Source organism: Brachionichthys hirsutus, chromosome 22, assembly GCF_040956055.1.
Source record: "Brachionichthys hirsutus isolate HB-005 chromosome 22, CSIRO-AGI_Bhir_v1, whole genome shotgun sequence".
NCBI lineage: Eukaryota > Metazoa > Chordata > Actinopteri > Lophiiformes > Brachionichthyidae > Brachionichthys > Brachionichthys hirsutus.
In genome coordinates this window covers 1,352,786-1,369,206 of record NC_090918.1, presented here as the reverse complement: position 1 = coordinate 1,369,206, position 16,421 = coordinate 1,352,786, and the positions used below count along the sequence as shown (strand labels likewise).

Here is a 16,421-nt window from a genome sequence, read left to right as displayed (position 1 = left end):
TATTCATGACATAGCGTCAGTTTAGTCTAAATGGAGACTTGAAATAGTGTCAACCGTTTGAAGTATACTAATACCTGGAACTTTATATGTCTTTATATGTCTTTTTTTCCATTCTATTTCCATGAGTAATCGCCAGTAGTGCCTCTGGATAATCTCTGACGCCAATGGACTCTCGGTTCCAAGCAAATATGCAGACATTTGGTGCATACAAAAAAAATATATTAAATAAAAAAAAACAGAAAGAGGAGGCTTGTTGCTTAAAACTATTTGACATTTAACATTTCTGACAATCAGAATGCTCCATAGAAGCTCAGGAGGGTATTTAAACATTTAATAAGTGCAAATGCTGAACGTATCCTGTCGGACTGGCTCTGCAGTTGTCATAGCAACCTGTGGGTTATCTTCATAGTAAAGAATCTGGATTTCTCCTAGTTTAGGTGGCCTGATGCCTCTCGTCTTGGTGTATACACATGTCCTTTTTACAGTTTGTAGCACACCAGACCCTCCGGTTCCCGACCCAAACCCACTGTGAGCCACTGTCTGTAAAATCTGTACAAGCACTACATTTCCCATAATGCAGCTACCATCTGGCATCAGACGATCTGTCTTGCAAACACATATCTACTGCACTTTTGGTTTCTAACTTTAAAAAAAAATACTCCATTCCAAGAATAAGCCATGAATTCATGATGTTAATTAAGTAAAATTAAAGAAGAGTTATTATCAAAATGTACTCAAAGTCTAAAAAAAACCCTCAAATTTAATATATAGTGATTTTTATTTTAGAAAATAAAAAAAAGTGTGGCAGCGGTCTGGTTGAATATGCTGGTATTTGACAGGAAGTGTGGCCTCAGGGCTCATTTTAAGGCCCTTCATTCACAGCTGGAACACAAGTCTTTACCTGTCTGTGGGCTCGTGTGTGTGTGTGTGTGTGTGTGTGTGTGTGCGTGTGTGTGTGTGTGTGCTTTGTCTAAAGTCTCAGTAGGCCTCTCCGGTGTCTGATTCCCATCCTGCAAAGCCAGCTGGATTTTTTTTCGCTGTAAAACAAACGCCCCTCCTATCGCCTCCATTTGGCCCACAGAGAAGACACATATGGCAAGAGCACACACTCCATGTTACATAACTGAAGGCTAAAAGGCCATGGCAGGATTTGGTTTGCTGCGGAGAGGCAGCTCTGTTACTGTAGATTATCAGGTGATCAATGATGCTTTTTGGCATGATCAATGACAGGAAAATACCTTCTCCAAGACTGATGAATCCGGTTTTGCCAGTCCACCCTGTGCCCCATACTTTTGTGTACATCAGCTCCCTAAGTTTTGCTTAATTAGCTAAATTATCAATGGAAATTGGGAGAAAAAAAGAAAATAATTCCATCTCCCATTCTCTCCATTCTTTGACCAAATGTCCTGGAAGTTTTTGAAACACGTTTTTGCTTCCAAGCGGAAAACTGGGCATCCCTCAAACAAAATCTGTTTGCAACCTTTTTGAGTGATGAAACACAATCTTGATAGAAAATGGACCAGCAATCAGCAGTGATGGCGTTCGGTGCATCCAGTCCGTAAAGACCAGGTTACGCTGAACATCAGGACTGAGACGCCCCTTGTTAGTAGAGTGACTACTCTAAATATAGTATAGTATGAATAGGTCGTGTGTATTTGGGGGGGGCGGGGGGGGGCATGAATGTAAAGGCTAACAAGCCTCTACTGGTTGAATCTCAGGCAGCCCGAGAAGCAGACTGGAGTCTTTGTGCGGCCGAGTTCTCTGCGAGGGTTTGTCGACACACATTTGTCACAACAATGCGAACCCTCTCAGTTGCACGTGTGGAACGCCGGCTTCTCCAACCAATCAGAGAGCCCCTCCCTCCGAGTCCCTGCCTGTATTTGCCTATGCCAGGATATAGTTCCTCAAGATTGCGTCAGTGTGAGGGTGGAGTCTTTGTCGATCAACCCAAAGAGGTCTGTGTGTGACGCCGTTGTGGTTGAAACTATAGACGCAAATCAGGAAGTCTAATGGCGTGACGCTCAGAATGTGTCAATTGTTTTTGCTATTTTTAGACTTTGAATGCGCGGCATTGCAGTCTGGTTGTTCTTGTCAATCTAGTTTAGCTGAAAGGTGCCAAAAAGGGCAGCGACTGACTCAGCTGGTTCTCCATTGGTTCAATACCAATTTTCGTTTATGACATTATAGTAATTTTGATTTCTTTGTTTATTTATACTGCTATTGTTTTCAACAAGTTTTATTCTCCAACTTATTTATTCATCTTTTGTTTTTAATGCGTGTTCTTTTTTTATTGATTTTCCTTTAATTAAATGTTGATTCTATGATCTTGCATAGCTATACTATAAAATCCAGACAATGTAGTATTGATCATTTACTGTTTTGGAATGAAATTAGTTTTTATCTCCAGGACTTACATCCTTCTAGCAGGGACAAGTGGAGTTTGACACTGTTGTTCCTTTTTCACCCCCCAACTATCAGCCAATTGATTTCTTTTTCTGATCACTCTCAGACCTTAGGCGCATATTTATTTTTGCAAAACGTAATAATTAGGTTCGCCTTAGTTTAGTGACGTAGTTGGCTTTAACCCTAAGTTGAATAATAGTGTCCTCATTGTGCCGTTGCCCTTCTGAAATAATTACTTGTATAACGTTTTGCTTCCAAAAATCATGATATTTCTTTTTGGTTTCTTGCACTGAAAGTGCACCGAAGAGAGCAAAAGAGAGAGAGAGAGAGAGAGAGAGCACATTCCTGTCACAGAGTTATGGAAACATTGAGAGAGCTAACGAGCCAAAAATTGAAACCTCCTGCATGCACTTGTGTATACTTTCCTTGGCGTGGTGCTCGCCCAGCACACGGCGCGCTCTCTGGGCTTGTGGTGAGACGCTGTCCTGCAGAGGAAGAGCGTTGTCTCTCTGTTTGCTAAGCACAACTGTGTCTGCTTGCATAACGCGCAACATGCCTGCAGATAAAGACTCACCTCTGCAGATAAACTGACCTCCGGCTCTTTCATGACATCACAAACTCAAGTGCAAACACACACACACACACACACACAGAGAGAGAGAGAGAGAGTTTTGGAAGGGCGGCTGAATCCGTGTGCTCACAGTGCAGAGCCTGTTCTCCTTTGGGGCAGGGCATCCTGCTCGCTCGCTGCCTCCGTCTGTCCCTCCGTGGATGATCCATGCGTCCACACCCAGCAGCACGGTGTTATACAGATCATATTTGTGCCGCCGGCCTTATTTAATTGCCTATCAGAAGTCAGGGGTCAGTCTTATTCACATTCCAGGACAGCCCCACTATCTATCACACAGCTCAAACTGTTTCTTGCTGCCCATAGAAAAAGTCAGGAAATGTTTGATGCAAACGCTGCAACGATGTCTGTTAGTTGGCTCCCAATGGAACGTGGACATTCTTAATTATAGAGTAAACATATGCAATAGAAGTTAACACAGTTCCCAAACACTTGATATGAAATATCTGTGACAGTCTTTGGTCAAACTAGCAAACAGATGCTTGCAGGACAGCGCAGCAAGTTTTTTTTACAATATGTCTCCTTTTAAAGGAAAAACTTTTAGAGTGAAAGTGGAAGTGCAGATTTGTTCATGCTCGGTTCAGCAGCCTGGCCTGCTAATCCATCTGTCTGTCCATTGATCTATTTCTGAAAGTTTTCTTCTTGTTCCCTGAACTTCTGTCCCACTGATTCCATTTTTCTCTCCTACACAGACATGGTCGATTTGTGGATCCAGCCCAATGGTACGTATCTGCTGCAAACGGGACCCATTGTGTTGTACCTAAATATACTTCATCAGTTCTTTACCGCACAGGCATGCAGTATCCATTACCAGCATACGCAGGCAAGTCAACGCTCTGGAATTAAATGCTAACCATAGTGGGTAGACCAGACATGGGCAAACCCAGGCCCGGGGGCCATATGCGGCCCGTTGGTCTTTTTAATCCGGCCCGCCAAACTTGTCCAAATTATGTCATTAAATAAAATTGTATAATAATTAAACCTCATTCGTTTGACCTTTTCCCTGTAATGCTACCTGTAAAAGGCCAAATCCTTGAATGCAATAGCTTTCATGTGTCATTTATATTAGCTCACACAAACACTCCATCCATCTGTTCTTGGTCCGGCCCCTATGTCAAGTTTTAGGACCCATGGTGGCCCGCGAGTAAAAAAGTTTGCCCACCCCTGGGGTAGACATTCGATTTGGCCGATTGAACAATATCAAGTACGACATGGCTCCCTTCAGGGTTGCTTTAGTTGACCCACTTTCAGCTGCAGAAGATGACAGTGGTCTCCAGATGGCGTTGCACATGGAGCACATATACTTCGTTCTTTTTCAACATCTGATGCAACTTGTCTCTCGACTTTGAAAGTGGACTCGGACTCGAATTCGCTGCAGACAGGAAACTGTTTGAGAGCAAACCGAAGGTAGTAATCAGTGTGAGAGGGATCATTATGGAAAATCCACAAGTCTCTGTGGCAAAGCTAAATGTTACCCTGTCTGTCTCCACATTTTGTCTCTTTTTTGATTTGGCTTTTCTGCCCCCCCCCCCCCCACTCCCCCCCTCCACCCCCTACAACCAACCTCTTAGTTTGCTTTAGGCAGCAGAAAAGCTTTAAATGACTATGTGTGAGGTTAGCAGGGCGTGGGTTTAATAGCCTGCCTGGATGCAGTTTTCTGTAGTTGCGGCCTTGTTAAACGGAGCAAAGCCGTCTGCAGACCCTCTGAATCAGCAGCGCTGTATTTGGGCTGTGGTCGCTGCAGTGGCGTCGGTAGGTGCGAGGCTTTGTGCGGCCCTGCTGGAAACATCCCAGCGTTTTCCTGTGAACTTCTAATGAAACAGTTCGGGGTAGGAGCTGCAAGACTGCCTAAAAGCTTTGATGTTTTTTTTTTTGTTTTTTTTTATGGTTCCTGTGCCTCACAACCGGGCTTGTGGGTTCAGTGTGCTACCGGGAGCAGTTTTAAGACAGAAGCCTCTCCGTCCACCTTTCAGCCCTCCTCATCCATCACTCCTCCAGCGTGAGCTGAGAGTCGGGACGAGTCCCCTCCTGTCCAAAATGCCTGACATTTTGCACTGCTCCCTTTTTCTCTTGCTGAAACGACTCGTAAAACTTTTGTCATTTGTATTTATACATTTGTTGTTTTGGCTCTATGAGTGCTTTAGAGTCCTCGCCGCCCAGTTGACTGGGCGGGTCGCATGCGATCGTCCTCTGATCCAGCTTTTGTTAGCACGCTGTGCAGAATATGCTAATGACAAGTCCGGCTGAAATTCATCACCAAATGCGCCAATCACTCATTATGAAATATGAAGACTACTACCTGCTACTTATTAACTTACGTTAAAGAAGGCACAATTAATTCAGAGTTAATTTAACACGAACAAGCTCAGTCGTGTGTGTGTGTGTGTGTATGCGTGTGTGTGTGTATGTATGCGTGTGTGTGTGTGTGTTTGTCTATGCCATGAGTCAGACATGTTTCTACTTGGCAAGCCTTAAGGAATTAAGATCAGGCGCATGCACGAACAAGACTTTCTAGAGTGCTTGCATTTTCCAGGGATTAAAATCCTCACTGTGGAGTTTTAAGCAGGACCTACACCCAGCCGCCCCCCCCCCCCCCCCCCCCCCCCCCGGGTTCAGTAGGAAGTTTGGTGATTAAAGAGGACCAGCGATATTAGCAGATCTTTGCAGTATTTGGAGATAAAACAACAGGGCTTTTCCTCCATTCTTTAGTAACTGCGGTGACCGGGGGGGGGGACACATGTCTTCATCACCCAATCTCTATGTGAAAGATGCTTTCATCCACAGAGGAGGAGTGAGACAGAAGGAGGAGTTTTTTTTGTTGAAGGGAGACGATCTAAAAAGCACACATGGAATGCTGGAAAAACACTGAGGCGGAGAAGAGTCAGGGAGTTCACTAGTGTGTGTGTGTGTGTGTGTGTGTGTGTGTGCGTGTGTGTGCGTGTGTGTGCGTGTCTCAGGATGCGAGCAGAGGGAGAGACGCTGGAGGACAGCTGTGCTTGTGTGTGACGCAGTCATCCTTCTGACAGCTGTGTTTGAATACAGGATGTGTGAAGCACACCCTGATCTGATGGAACGCTCACACACTCTAAATAATAAAATAATAAATGTCCACAAGAATGACTTTAACTAAATTGTAAAGGGACACATGAAATACAATGGGCCAATGTTACTTATGTTCTTGTACAGTAATTAGATTAAACCAATACAAACCAGTACAAACGTGCTTAGTCATGTCTTAACTACCCCCCCCCCACACACACACACATTTCCCAGTGACATTTAGTTTCCAGAGAACACCTTCAAAATGTATTTAAAACTTTATAAAACCATCCACACACAACAACGGTGTACTTTCTCGTGTGTTGCCATGTTTACAAAAAAATTAGAAACTAGACAGTTAGAATATCTTTAATCATCTCATATGTACTGATTGCAAAAAATGTGCATTCCAATGTAACTTGCATTTCATTTTAATACTGAATTATTAAACTTGTTTGCAAGTTAACGTGATAAAAATCGGATTCTGAATAAACAGTCTCGCTCCATCGGGCCGGTCAGTGTCTGTTTGATCGTGTTCTGAAACATTGGGGGTCAGTTTGACAAAGTAACACTGGAAACTTTGTGTGTGTGTGTGTGTGTGGGTGTGTGTGGGTGTGTGTGTGTGTGAGTGTGTATGTGTGTGTTTGGCCTTTGGGACTCTGCAGGAGTCAGATGCGAGCTATTTCACAAGCAGAGGGACCCAATAAGGGGCCGTTTTCCATGCGTCGTCTTCTGGGTCTGTTTGTCGTTATCGTCCATACATTTATCGGCGCAGCTCTCCACCAATAGACTGACTCACACTTTTGAACTTTGACATCTTTACCGCACGTTATAGATTTTTTTTCCGTGACACTTTCTTTTCCTGCCATGCCTCAGCGTACATTTGAGTCTTTTGAGCCTTCTTTTATTCAAGCTTTTAGAGCTTTAAAGGCTCCGGTGTGATTTTTGTTTGTTTATCTGAGTGTATTCTTCTTGTTGGCAGTGGGTGGATGGTAAACACAAGCAGCCCCACAGGATACTCTCTCTCACATCCTGTTGTTTACATCCACCCCCCCCCCCACCCCCCATCACGTGATTTTTTTTTTTGCATACGAAGGATCTCTGGTGAGCTGGTTATATTTAATTTAATGAGAGCTCTAATCTTAAAGGTCCCATATTGTACCCTTTTTCCACACATTAACACAGTTCCCAAACACTTAATATGAAATATCTGTGACAGTCTTTGGTCAAAATAGTAAACAGATGCTTGCAGGACAGCGTCCCTCCTTTCTGTCTCAAACAGCTCTGTGAGAAAAGCCTCTGAAAACGAAGACGAAACTAACGCGTGCACGCAACGCACGTTTTCAGCAAGAGAGATTTATTCCAGAAGCGTTTCTGCACTTGATTACAGAACTACACAAACTACGTCGGGTTGACTGGGTGGTTCATTTACCAGTAGCTCTTTTTGGGTTGATAATGACCCAAACCCTCCATAATAATAGTGTAGAAACACGGGAAAGTGTTTTCTGTTAGCTGAAGACATTCAGGAGATTGTTTGCTGCTTTGTCTTGCATTCGAATAGAATCTGGGTCAGGGGGTGTGCGATTGTTATCCCTGTGGGAAGCGGCTCAAATCTCCGTTGGTACGAGAGAATCTTTGCAAAGCGAGGTCATCTTCGTGGGACTTCAGGGGAGAACTTGCTGCTTGATGGAGAAAGAATGATGCAAATGCATCTCGAGACGAGCAGCCAGATGCACCCTGTGAGAACCCAACCCTGGCCGGACATGAGGCCTTACTGCTGGGCTCGCCTCCGGCAGATAAGATCTCGACGGCAGAAGCTCTCCAAGGCTTGTGATTTGTCTCCTTATGCTGACACGCAACAACATTGCCCAAGCAAGGACAACAGTTCAGTTCTCCGAGCTGTTTTATCAAGTTCTAACTGTTTCCAGAGGGATTGTTATCAATTTAGAGCTTGGAATAAAAAAAAAGCCCAAATAAAGATAAAATATTTCTCACTATCATGGTTTTTCTTCAGAGATATGTATTTACAGTAAAGGTCTAAGAATAGTCATGCTTGTACTTCTCTCCTTGGTCTTGAAGGTATTTTCATGATTATACTATTGCAGGAGATTCCTTTGCGAGCTGATGAAGGAATCTCCGCAGCTCTGCAGATACCGTTTCCAACCTTGCCATATTTGTATCTTTCACTTCTAAGGTGTGTTGTAACTCATTCATGTGTCACTTCAAAAAACAGAAAAAGAAATTTCCACTAAAGGTATTCTTTGTTGACCTTTGATGACAAATTATGTTTCACCAGCATGACATCTGCTTTCTTTCTATGCAGATGATACCCAATGTTTAATATAAATCTTCAATCAAAAACTGAACGAACGTTGTCTTTGTTTAATACGTGTACCCGGGAAAGTACACATTTAGCTTAAATGTATTAGGTTGTCGCGTTCTGGTTTTGTTTTAGCCATCTTACCCAATGCTACCATTCCTTAGCCGCAAGCCTGCTAATATACGCATTCCTCGCAACCGGGTTTGCGTTTCATCTCAACATGCTTTTATGACATCATTTGTAGTCTTTATCAGTGTTTCTCTGATTCGATGACACCACCAGCATATTTTACATCTAACTTCCGATGGTCGCCTCTCATTGGATGACATAGATATTTATCTGCTACATTTAGGTTTAATCTGAATTTGGGCAGATAACTGCTGTTCATTTCCTCCTCTCGGTCTAGAATTCACTGTGACTTCATTAAAATATTACAATCTGTACTTTCAGTGATACTCTGTGCCTGCTTTGAATTGTGTTTTCAGGCATGTTATTGAGCAAAATATGAGAAAGCCCCTTTCTTCCTGTCACAGTTAGCTGACCTACAGAACTGATTTCTGCTCATATTTCCCAATCTAAAATGCCACTTTTCTCATTCAGCTTTCAGCTCTCGGGGTTTCTGTTTCCCAGCTGGAAAGTGTAGAGTTACGTCTGTGGCCTTAAATAACGCCTCCCTGTCAGGCCACAGAGACAAAGAGGTCTCTGTTAAATGCAATGCGTTACACCCAACCAAAGACGGATCATGATGCCCAGCCTACTGCCCTGCATCACATCTTTTCCTTTCATGCACGCGCTGAGAATAACAGCATAATAACCTCCTATGTCTTTGGCGTGGGGGCGTTTTGACCACTCCTATTTCTATTTCTAAGTCTATACTTTGAAATGTCTTTCTCATTTTAAGCCGATTGTTATTTTATTTTAGATTTTTGTCAATTTTAAGTTGTGAAATGATTCGCTTTTTCGGATGGTCTGTCTTTCTCATGCCTGATAATTCATTATCTTACGAAATAAACTGCCACACTCATAAATGATTCTGAAAAACCTTTCATCTGTGAGAAGAACTCTCAACCTGATATGTAATATTAAATTATGTGAAAAAATGTAGGTCATGTCACAAATAAAGTTACTTCATTATGGATGTATTCTCATAATATGACAACATACTGTACATTTCTTAGTAAAATATCTTTATAAAATATCTTATTACAATAATATTGCCAAATGCCCCTCCTCTCTCCGTCCCTTCCCCCCCATCTTGATTTATTTCTCTGTCTTCTCATCTATCTATTCATCCAGTCTGTCCAGTCTTCTGTTGGATTGCTTCTGAACTGTGGAAGGGAATGCAGGCCTGGCTGAATCAACAGCTCACAGCGTCTCACTCCCATGCATGTTTAATTTAAATTCTCATTGGCTGAGTTCTCATGGATGGAATGTATTTGGATGAATGCTGCTCTTTTTCTTTTTTTTCCCTGCCTGGCAACAGAGCCATAACAGCTGAAGTTGCATCAGCAATGTGCAAAAACACGAAGGCAGGAATGGGAAAACAGAAACATCTGTTTTATATTTTCACATTTCACATTAATGATAAAGAAAGGCATCCAATGACTGTCCTTCCCTGTTATAGTGTGCCTGGAGAACTGCCAGCCTTTAAGACGGGATTGGTGCTATATATATTTTTTGTATATTATCTGATCATATGACAACAAACAAGAGAATCTGAAACAGAATCTCATAAATAAAGATCAGTTTCATGCAATGTCCAACGGCATTATACCGAATGTAAATGTTGCATTCGTCAGCCAGGCGGCCAAAGAAAGGATGGATGTATGAAACTAAATGTTTTAATAACACTCAAGCATAAAATGACTTTCTTTGAATAAATGTCCAATATATGGTAGAAGGGCAATGGGGGGGGGGGGGGGATTTAAAGTTAGCGGGCAGGAGAGGGAGGAGGGCCTCTTTGCTAACCTGTAAGTGTTTCGCCACGCTGAGAATCACACTTGCAGAGAGAGAGAGAGAGAGAGAGAGACATTGCTTCTGAAAGAAGATTTTACAAGTTTCTAATTGGCTTCTGGATTGTTCCCCATGAGAGACGAACTTAAAGGAGCGAGAGCAGCAAAGACGGAAGCAGCCTCTAATTACAGACCGTAGGAGCAGTGAGGCTTTATATAATTATCCGTCTGTCTACTCCCCTCTCCTCTCCATTCCATTTTGTATTAAAGATATTTAAAGCATGTTCTTTTTCCTGTCTGCAGCATTTCTCCGAGCTCCTGGATGACCTCTCCCAGGAGGCTTTGCTGGGCCAGCTGCTCAGTGACCCCTTCCTGTCTGGAGTTAGAGGCGGCATGGAGACCATGGAGATGGAGGACGGCAGCGATCTGTCCCCTTCCTCGCCTCTCCCCCCTCACATCACAGCGGAGCACAGCTACTCGCTCTGCGGCGACAGCCGTCCACAGTCGCCGCTGTCGCACCTGACCGGAGAGCAAGGCAGCGAAGCAGGTGGACCTTCATTTCTGAGCGGAAAATCTGGATGCAAATAACATTTTGACATTTCATCCATGAAACAGTGAAAGAAAAAAAAAGAATGCAAATAAATGAACAAATAGAGGATTAGAAATGAACTCAAATGCGCTAAAGAACAGAGGAGAACTCCTCTACATTTATTTATTTTACATTTTCAATAACTACATACAATATAGGACACACAATTAAGACGAAACACAAAAAGGATGTAGCAGGACAACAAAAAAGACTTTTTAGATCGAGAGACGTTCTTCACATGTTTTCCGAGGCGCCAGCTGTGCAGATTTAAAGTCGCTAACAGGAGTCCGGCTTTCCTCCTCTGCAGCGGAGTCCGACGGGGAGTGGCCCATGGAGCAGAGCGATGACATCGACAGCCTGCTGTGTGAGGCTCCTTCTCTCCTCCCCACCCTCTCCCTCTCGCTGGCCACGGGTCCCAAAGCACCCGAGGCCCCTGTGGTGGTCCGTGCTGCGCCGGCCTCCCCACCGCAGCCCACAGTCAGCAGCCAGAACCAGGCCAAAGGCAACAAGGTGGAGGCTGAAATCCATTTCAGATGACGTATCTAACATCTCTGACATATTTCTGATTGGTTTATGTTTGCTTTGATTATTATCAGACAGTCAAGCTTGATTGTGATCCTCATGTTATACATCTGATCTCTTTTCATCCTTCCTGTCTCTCTCTCTCTCTGTTATCAGATAAAGGAGGAGAGCATAATCCCCCAGATTAAACTGGAGCCTCATGAAGTTGACCAGTTTCTCAATCTTTCGCCCAAAGGTGTGTCTTTAAAACTTCCTTTGCCTCCTTGGTTTTTCCCGTCAGTGATCTGATGCTGCAGCGACCCCTGCAGGACGTTTTGATCATGACTGGAAAAAACAGAATAAGATGCACCCAGATTTTCTATTTCTCTCAAACCTTAAATGCTTTTTTTTTTTATTGAACTAGTCCCTCATATCAAAATGACAGATAAAAGTTTCTGTTGGTGGGACTGGCGGTGAAAGCTTATCCTTCTGCCATCATGTTTCAGGTCTGGAGTCGCTGCAGATGCCTCCCACTCCTCCCAGTTCCCATGGCAGTGACTCTGAAGGCAGCCAGAGCCCCGTCCACGCCCCGCCCGGCCTGTCCTGCCCCACCTCCCCAAGCAGCCCCCCTCCATCCCAGGCCAGTCCGAAGGTGTCGCCTCGCGCCTCTTCCTGCTTGTCCAACTCCCCACTTCTCACTGCGCCCCACGTAAGTAACGAACCTTTCAGTGTCTTTAACATCGACTAGTCTAATAACCTGAAACTGTTCAAATGTGAGTCGGGGGTTAAAATGGGATGTTTGAATTCGTCTAAATGGCTTCTACGACCCCCCTGAACTGTCCCTGTGCTTTTGTAGAAACTGCAGGGGTCTGGCCCGTTGATGCTGACTGAGGAGGAGCGACGCACGCTGGTGGCTGAAGGGTACCCAGTGCCCACCAAACTGCCGCTCACCAAGGCCGAGGAGAAGGCGCTGAAGAAGATCCGCAGGAAGATCAAAAATAAGGTATGTACCAGAAGTCATTCTAAAATTTAGTGTATGTGTGTGTGCGGGGGGGGGGGGGGGTTAACTGTTACTCCTATAATATTATTTAAGTAGGTGAACAGACTTCTCTCTGTGTGTTTTAGATTTCAGCCCAGGAGAGTCGCAGGAAGAAGAAAGAGTACATGGACACCCTGGAGAAGAAGTGAGTCCTCCTCTTCTTCATTTCTTCATCTATTCATTGCAGCAGATAGATTAACTGACAATATTCATCACACTATCTCGATGAGAATAAAGCTTACCTTGCAGTACTACTGTCTGACCACAGGGTGGAGACCTGCTCCAATGAAAACAGCGAGCTCCGCAGGAAAGTGGAAACTCTGGAGTGTTCCAACAAGTAAGAGTCACTCAGGCCTCGGATATGATGCAACGCTAAGCGTTCTCTGACGTCACACGGGAATGAAGGCTTTGCAGTTTATTGCTGTTTTTTTATTATTATTAATATTGCCATAATAGCGGTGTCAGTAATAAAAACAGACAATTAAAGATGGGATGATTCCGGCGCGTCCATCCCTTGTCGCATCCGCCTCTCTGTCAGCTCCCGCCTCCACCGAGTCCCGAGCAGGCGTTTGTTTTACTGACACGAACACAGTGCAGCAGAAAGGAACAGGCAGGACGCTGCAGGAAACACTGGCTGCACTTTCTTATTTCAAAAATCAAGCTGATTGTAAAGCTCCCTGCAGATTTATTTGTTCAGATGTACCACCTGCATAATCATGAGGCTATTTTAATGTAAAATGCGTGTGATATGTCTGTCTAAACGTGTGTGTGTGTGTGTGTGTGTGTGTGTGTGTCCTCCCACCAGGTCTCTGTTACAGCAGCTGCAGTCTCTGCAGGCAGTGGTGGCAGGAAAACTCCCCAAGTCCTGCAGGGTAGCGGGCACCCAGACATCATCATGCTTAATGGTACTGTGTGTGTGTGTGTGTGTGTGTGTGCGTAAAGAGATTGTTGTGATGAAACATTGATTAAAATATTGAATTGGAAACATCTGCTTCCACCGTTAATTAGCTGGTTAGCACTGATTCATTATTTACCCCCTCTCCCTCTCTCTCGCTCTCTCTCTACCCCCCCCCCCGACTTGTAGGTGGTCGTGTTGTGTTTCGCTTTGTTTTTGGGGAGTTTCTACCCCGACAGTTTAACTCAGCGCTCAACCATCACCGAAATTGGGCTTGCCTCCGAACATGTGGGTGTCAAAGAATCCTACTTAACCACAGGTAAAAAAAAAAAAAAGAAATTCCAGTTTAATATATTGTGATATCAAATGTCATTATTATTATTCATATGCAGCATAGACAGTGCTGCGACGCCCACCTGGTGAATTCCTGCTTCGTCCAGTTTTAAGCCGAACGCGCCTTTTCCTGCTCTTTCCATTGTCACGAAGGTCTAGAAGCCAACTCCATTAAAACACTGCGGATAATCTCGTTACACCCACGGCAATAACAGTCACGGAGACTGATGAAGAGGAGTTGACCTTTCACCGCATCCTCTCTACCACCGCCCACACACATACATGCACACTTGTAATAGGAATAAGATATAATTTATAATCATTTTATGTTTTTTTTCCGTTTCCTCTCCCAACCTGCCGACCGACACAAACAATCGGGCTCAATATATATATATATATATATATATATATTAAAGGCAGGATATTATATATAATGAAGCACTTGCACTGGTGTTTTCACTCTTAAAATATTTTAAATTGTAGCTTTATTGTTTTGTTTAAAACACAGAGAAAATGTTACTTAAAATACATTTGTAAAAATTAAATACTTTTCAACTCCCTTTTTAGTCAAGTCAAGAAATCTGCTGTCAACCTTTGAAGAGGAGCAGCCGCACGTCCTCGGTCTGGGCGGAGACTATCCCGACCAATTAGAGGACGCGGCCGCTGTCGTCATGGCCGCGTGGCGTCGCTCGGAGCAACAGAAGCTGGCGGTGGAGCCCAAAGTGGAAACGCACCCTCCTTTCAGGAATAAAAGCAACGACACGCAGACATCAAACAAACTTCTGCTGGACCTGCACAGGTAAACACACACACACACACACTGAAATGTACCTGATGTACTGAATAAATAAAATGCAGCTTCATGGGTAGTTCGGGTTAGCAGGTTAACGTAGCATCGCCAGTTTCTCGTCTTCATCTTGTTCTGGTCTCAAGCTCGCATAAATGCAGAGAGTTGCGGCGAGAGAAGAGCGATGGAAGAGTTTAGGACTGAAAGTAGGGACTTAGAATGTTGGCTAGAGTGCTGGTGGAGGTGGGTGCGATACAGGTTCAGGGTAAGGCCGAAGCCTAAAAACAAACTGTTTCAAACCACGGCTGTCCCCGGGAGAGCTGAACCCCCATCTGTTTGTCGTCGCTCAGGTCTCTGGAGCAGAGGACGAACGAGAGCAGGAGTAAAGTCATAGAGCTGGAGCGAACAGTCAACGAGACCTCTTGAGGTTCATATCGACACCGCGCCCCCCGACATGACCCCCCCCCCCCCCCACCCATGGTTCAGTGTCCTGGAGAAAACCTCCTGCAGCAATTCTCCCTGCCGATTGTTTCCTGCCGTCTCTGCTTGATCAGATACACTGTAAGGATGAAAATGGACACAGCGAAGGGGCACTGGCTGCCCGAATGTCTGAAGTAAAGTTGCACTGAATTATCTTTACCCGAGTCGGCGTAAACGGTTGTGTCTGTGGTCTTAATTGATCTGGCATGAAACGCTGGTAAGATCAAACAGATCCAGTGGATGCGACAATTGAGTAGGACGCCTGATGATTTTTACAGGACACTGAGGGAGAATCTTTTTATTTATAGATCACTTTTTAAAATAATTGCTCTTTTTTTTTTTTTTAAATGTACTTCTTTAATATTAAATGTTTTATGTCCCATTCCATTGATGCCCCCCCCCCCCCCCTCCAATTTTGATACTTGTGTTCATATTATATTACGTTGCTTTTATTTTCTTATACTCATTTATGTATGTATTGTTCAACCTTCCTGCATCTGACTTCATGCTCCAGATACAGCGAGGGCACGGCTTGTGGTTCCTGCACTCATTTGGAAATAATAAAAAAAAAAGGTTAATTTGTTCAAAAGTTCAAAGATTGCAAAAAGGATTTAGGAAGAAGTAGTTTTGATGCAACTAATGCAGGGCAGTGGATATCATTTGTATCAAAACACCTAAAGTTAAAATGAGATCTACCGGCAGTTGGTCTACTGGTAGTTCGCCTCATATTTGGTATCGATCTCTTGCAGATAAACTGGAGCATTGTTCCATGACTGTCAAATATTTATCTCGTTCAAATATCATCTGCTGGAACCACAGAATTGACTTGCTCTGCTAAATTCTTTTAAGTATTTAATCCCACAGTGCTTTAAAACATTTTCAATGTCACCTCTAAGAGTTTCTATCTCTGATCTATCAGCATACCAAAAATAATTTCTTCCCAGAAATGAAAAAAAAAAAAACTTATTTTTTATATATGTTGCTAATAAACAAAGAAGACTAAATGTGTGTCTGCAATTTGAAGTTTGTATATATATATATATATATCGGTCTCACATTTCACGCTATTAGGTCAGCAGCTAGAAGACGCATTAATAAATTGATGCACCAAAGTTGCTAAAACTGAGTGTAAAAAGTACATGCAGGTTTTCAGGAAATCAGCGTATATTTGCGTTTCCAGATTTCGATGGGAATTCTCCTCCGGTTGAAACTGAAACCTGCAGCCAGCGTGTTTGTTCATCACATTTCATCTCTATATGCTTCTCTTGTGTAAAGACACCCTCGTCTTGGGCTCTCGTGCTTTCAAGTGAATAAAGTATTTTCCGTAGTAAAAGCATATTTTCAATGACTGTATGTGGTTTGTTCGTGGCAACATTATAGGGGAAGAAAGAAAAGTTCGTTATTTAAACTAACGTGTTTTTAATTTGGTTATTTAGAATGAATTATATTCTCCTC

At 43.5% G+C, this 16,421-nt stretch overlaps 1 protein-coding gene across 1 annotated transcript; it reads left to right on the top strand.

Annotated features, from left to right (window-relative positions):
- The first annotated feature begins 3,739 nt into the window (after window positions 1-3,739).
- On the top strand, window positions 3,740-14,912 carry LOC137910861 (cyclic AMP-responsive element-binding protein 3-like protein 2). The gene is made up of 12 exons (XM_068755276.1): window positions 3,740-3,753; window positions 10,646-10,889; window positions 11,239-11,441; window positions 11,610-11,688; window positions 11,939-12,141; window positions 12,289-12,435; window positions 12,558-12,616; window positions 12,740-12,808; window positions 13,277-13,376; window positions 13,556-13,685; window positions 14,267-14,498; window positions 14,837-14,912. The coding sequence occupies exons 1-12, from the start codon at window positions 3,751-3,753 to the stop codon at window positions 14,910-14,912; spliced, it is 1,545 nt and encodes a 514-aa protein (XP_068611377.1). The 5' UTR covers window positions 3,740-3,750.
- Window positions 14,913-16,421: the final 1,509 nt, after the last annotated feature.

Excerpts from the sequence above, each read along its gene's own strand:
- LOC137910861 (XM_068755276.1), top strand. Across the intron at positions 11,442-11,609 it reads ACCAGGCCAAAGGCAACAAG|ATAAAGGAGGAGAGCATAAT; the intron begins GTGGAGGCTGAA and ends CTCTGTTATCAG. Across the intron at positions 14,499-14,836 it reads CTTCTGCTGGACCTGCACAG|GTCTCTGGAGCAGAGGACGA; the intron begins GTAAACACACAC and ends GTCGTCGCTCAG.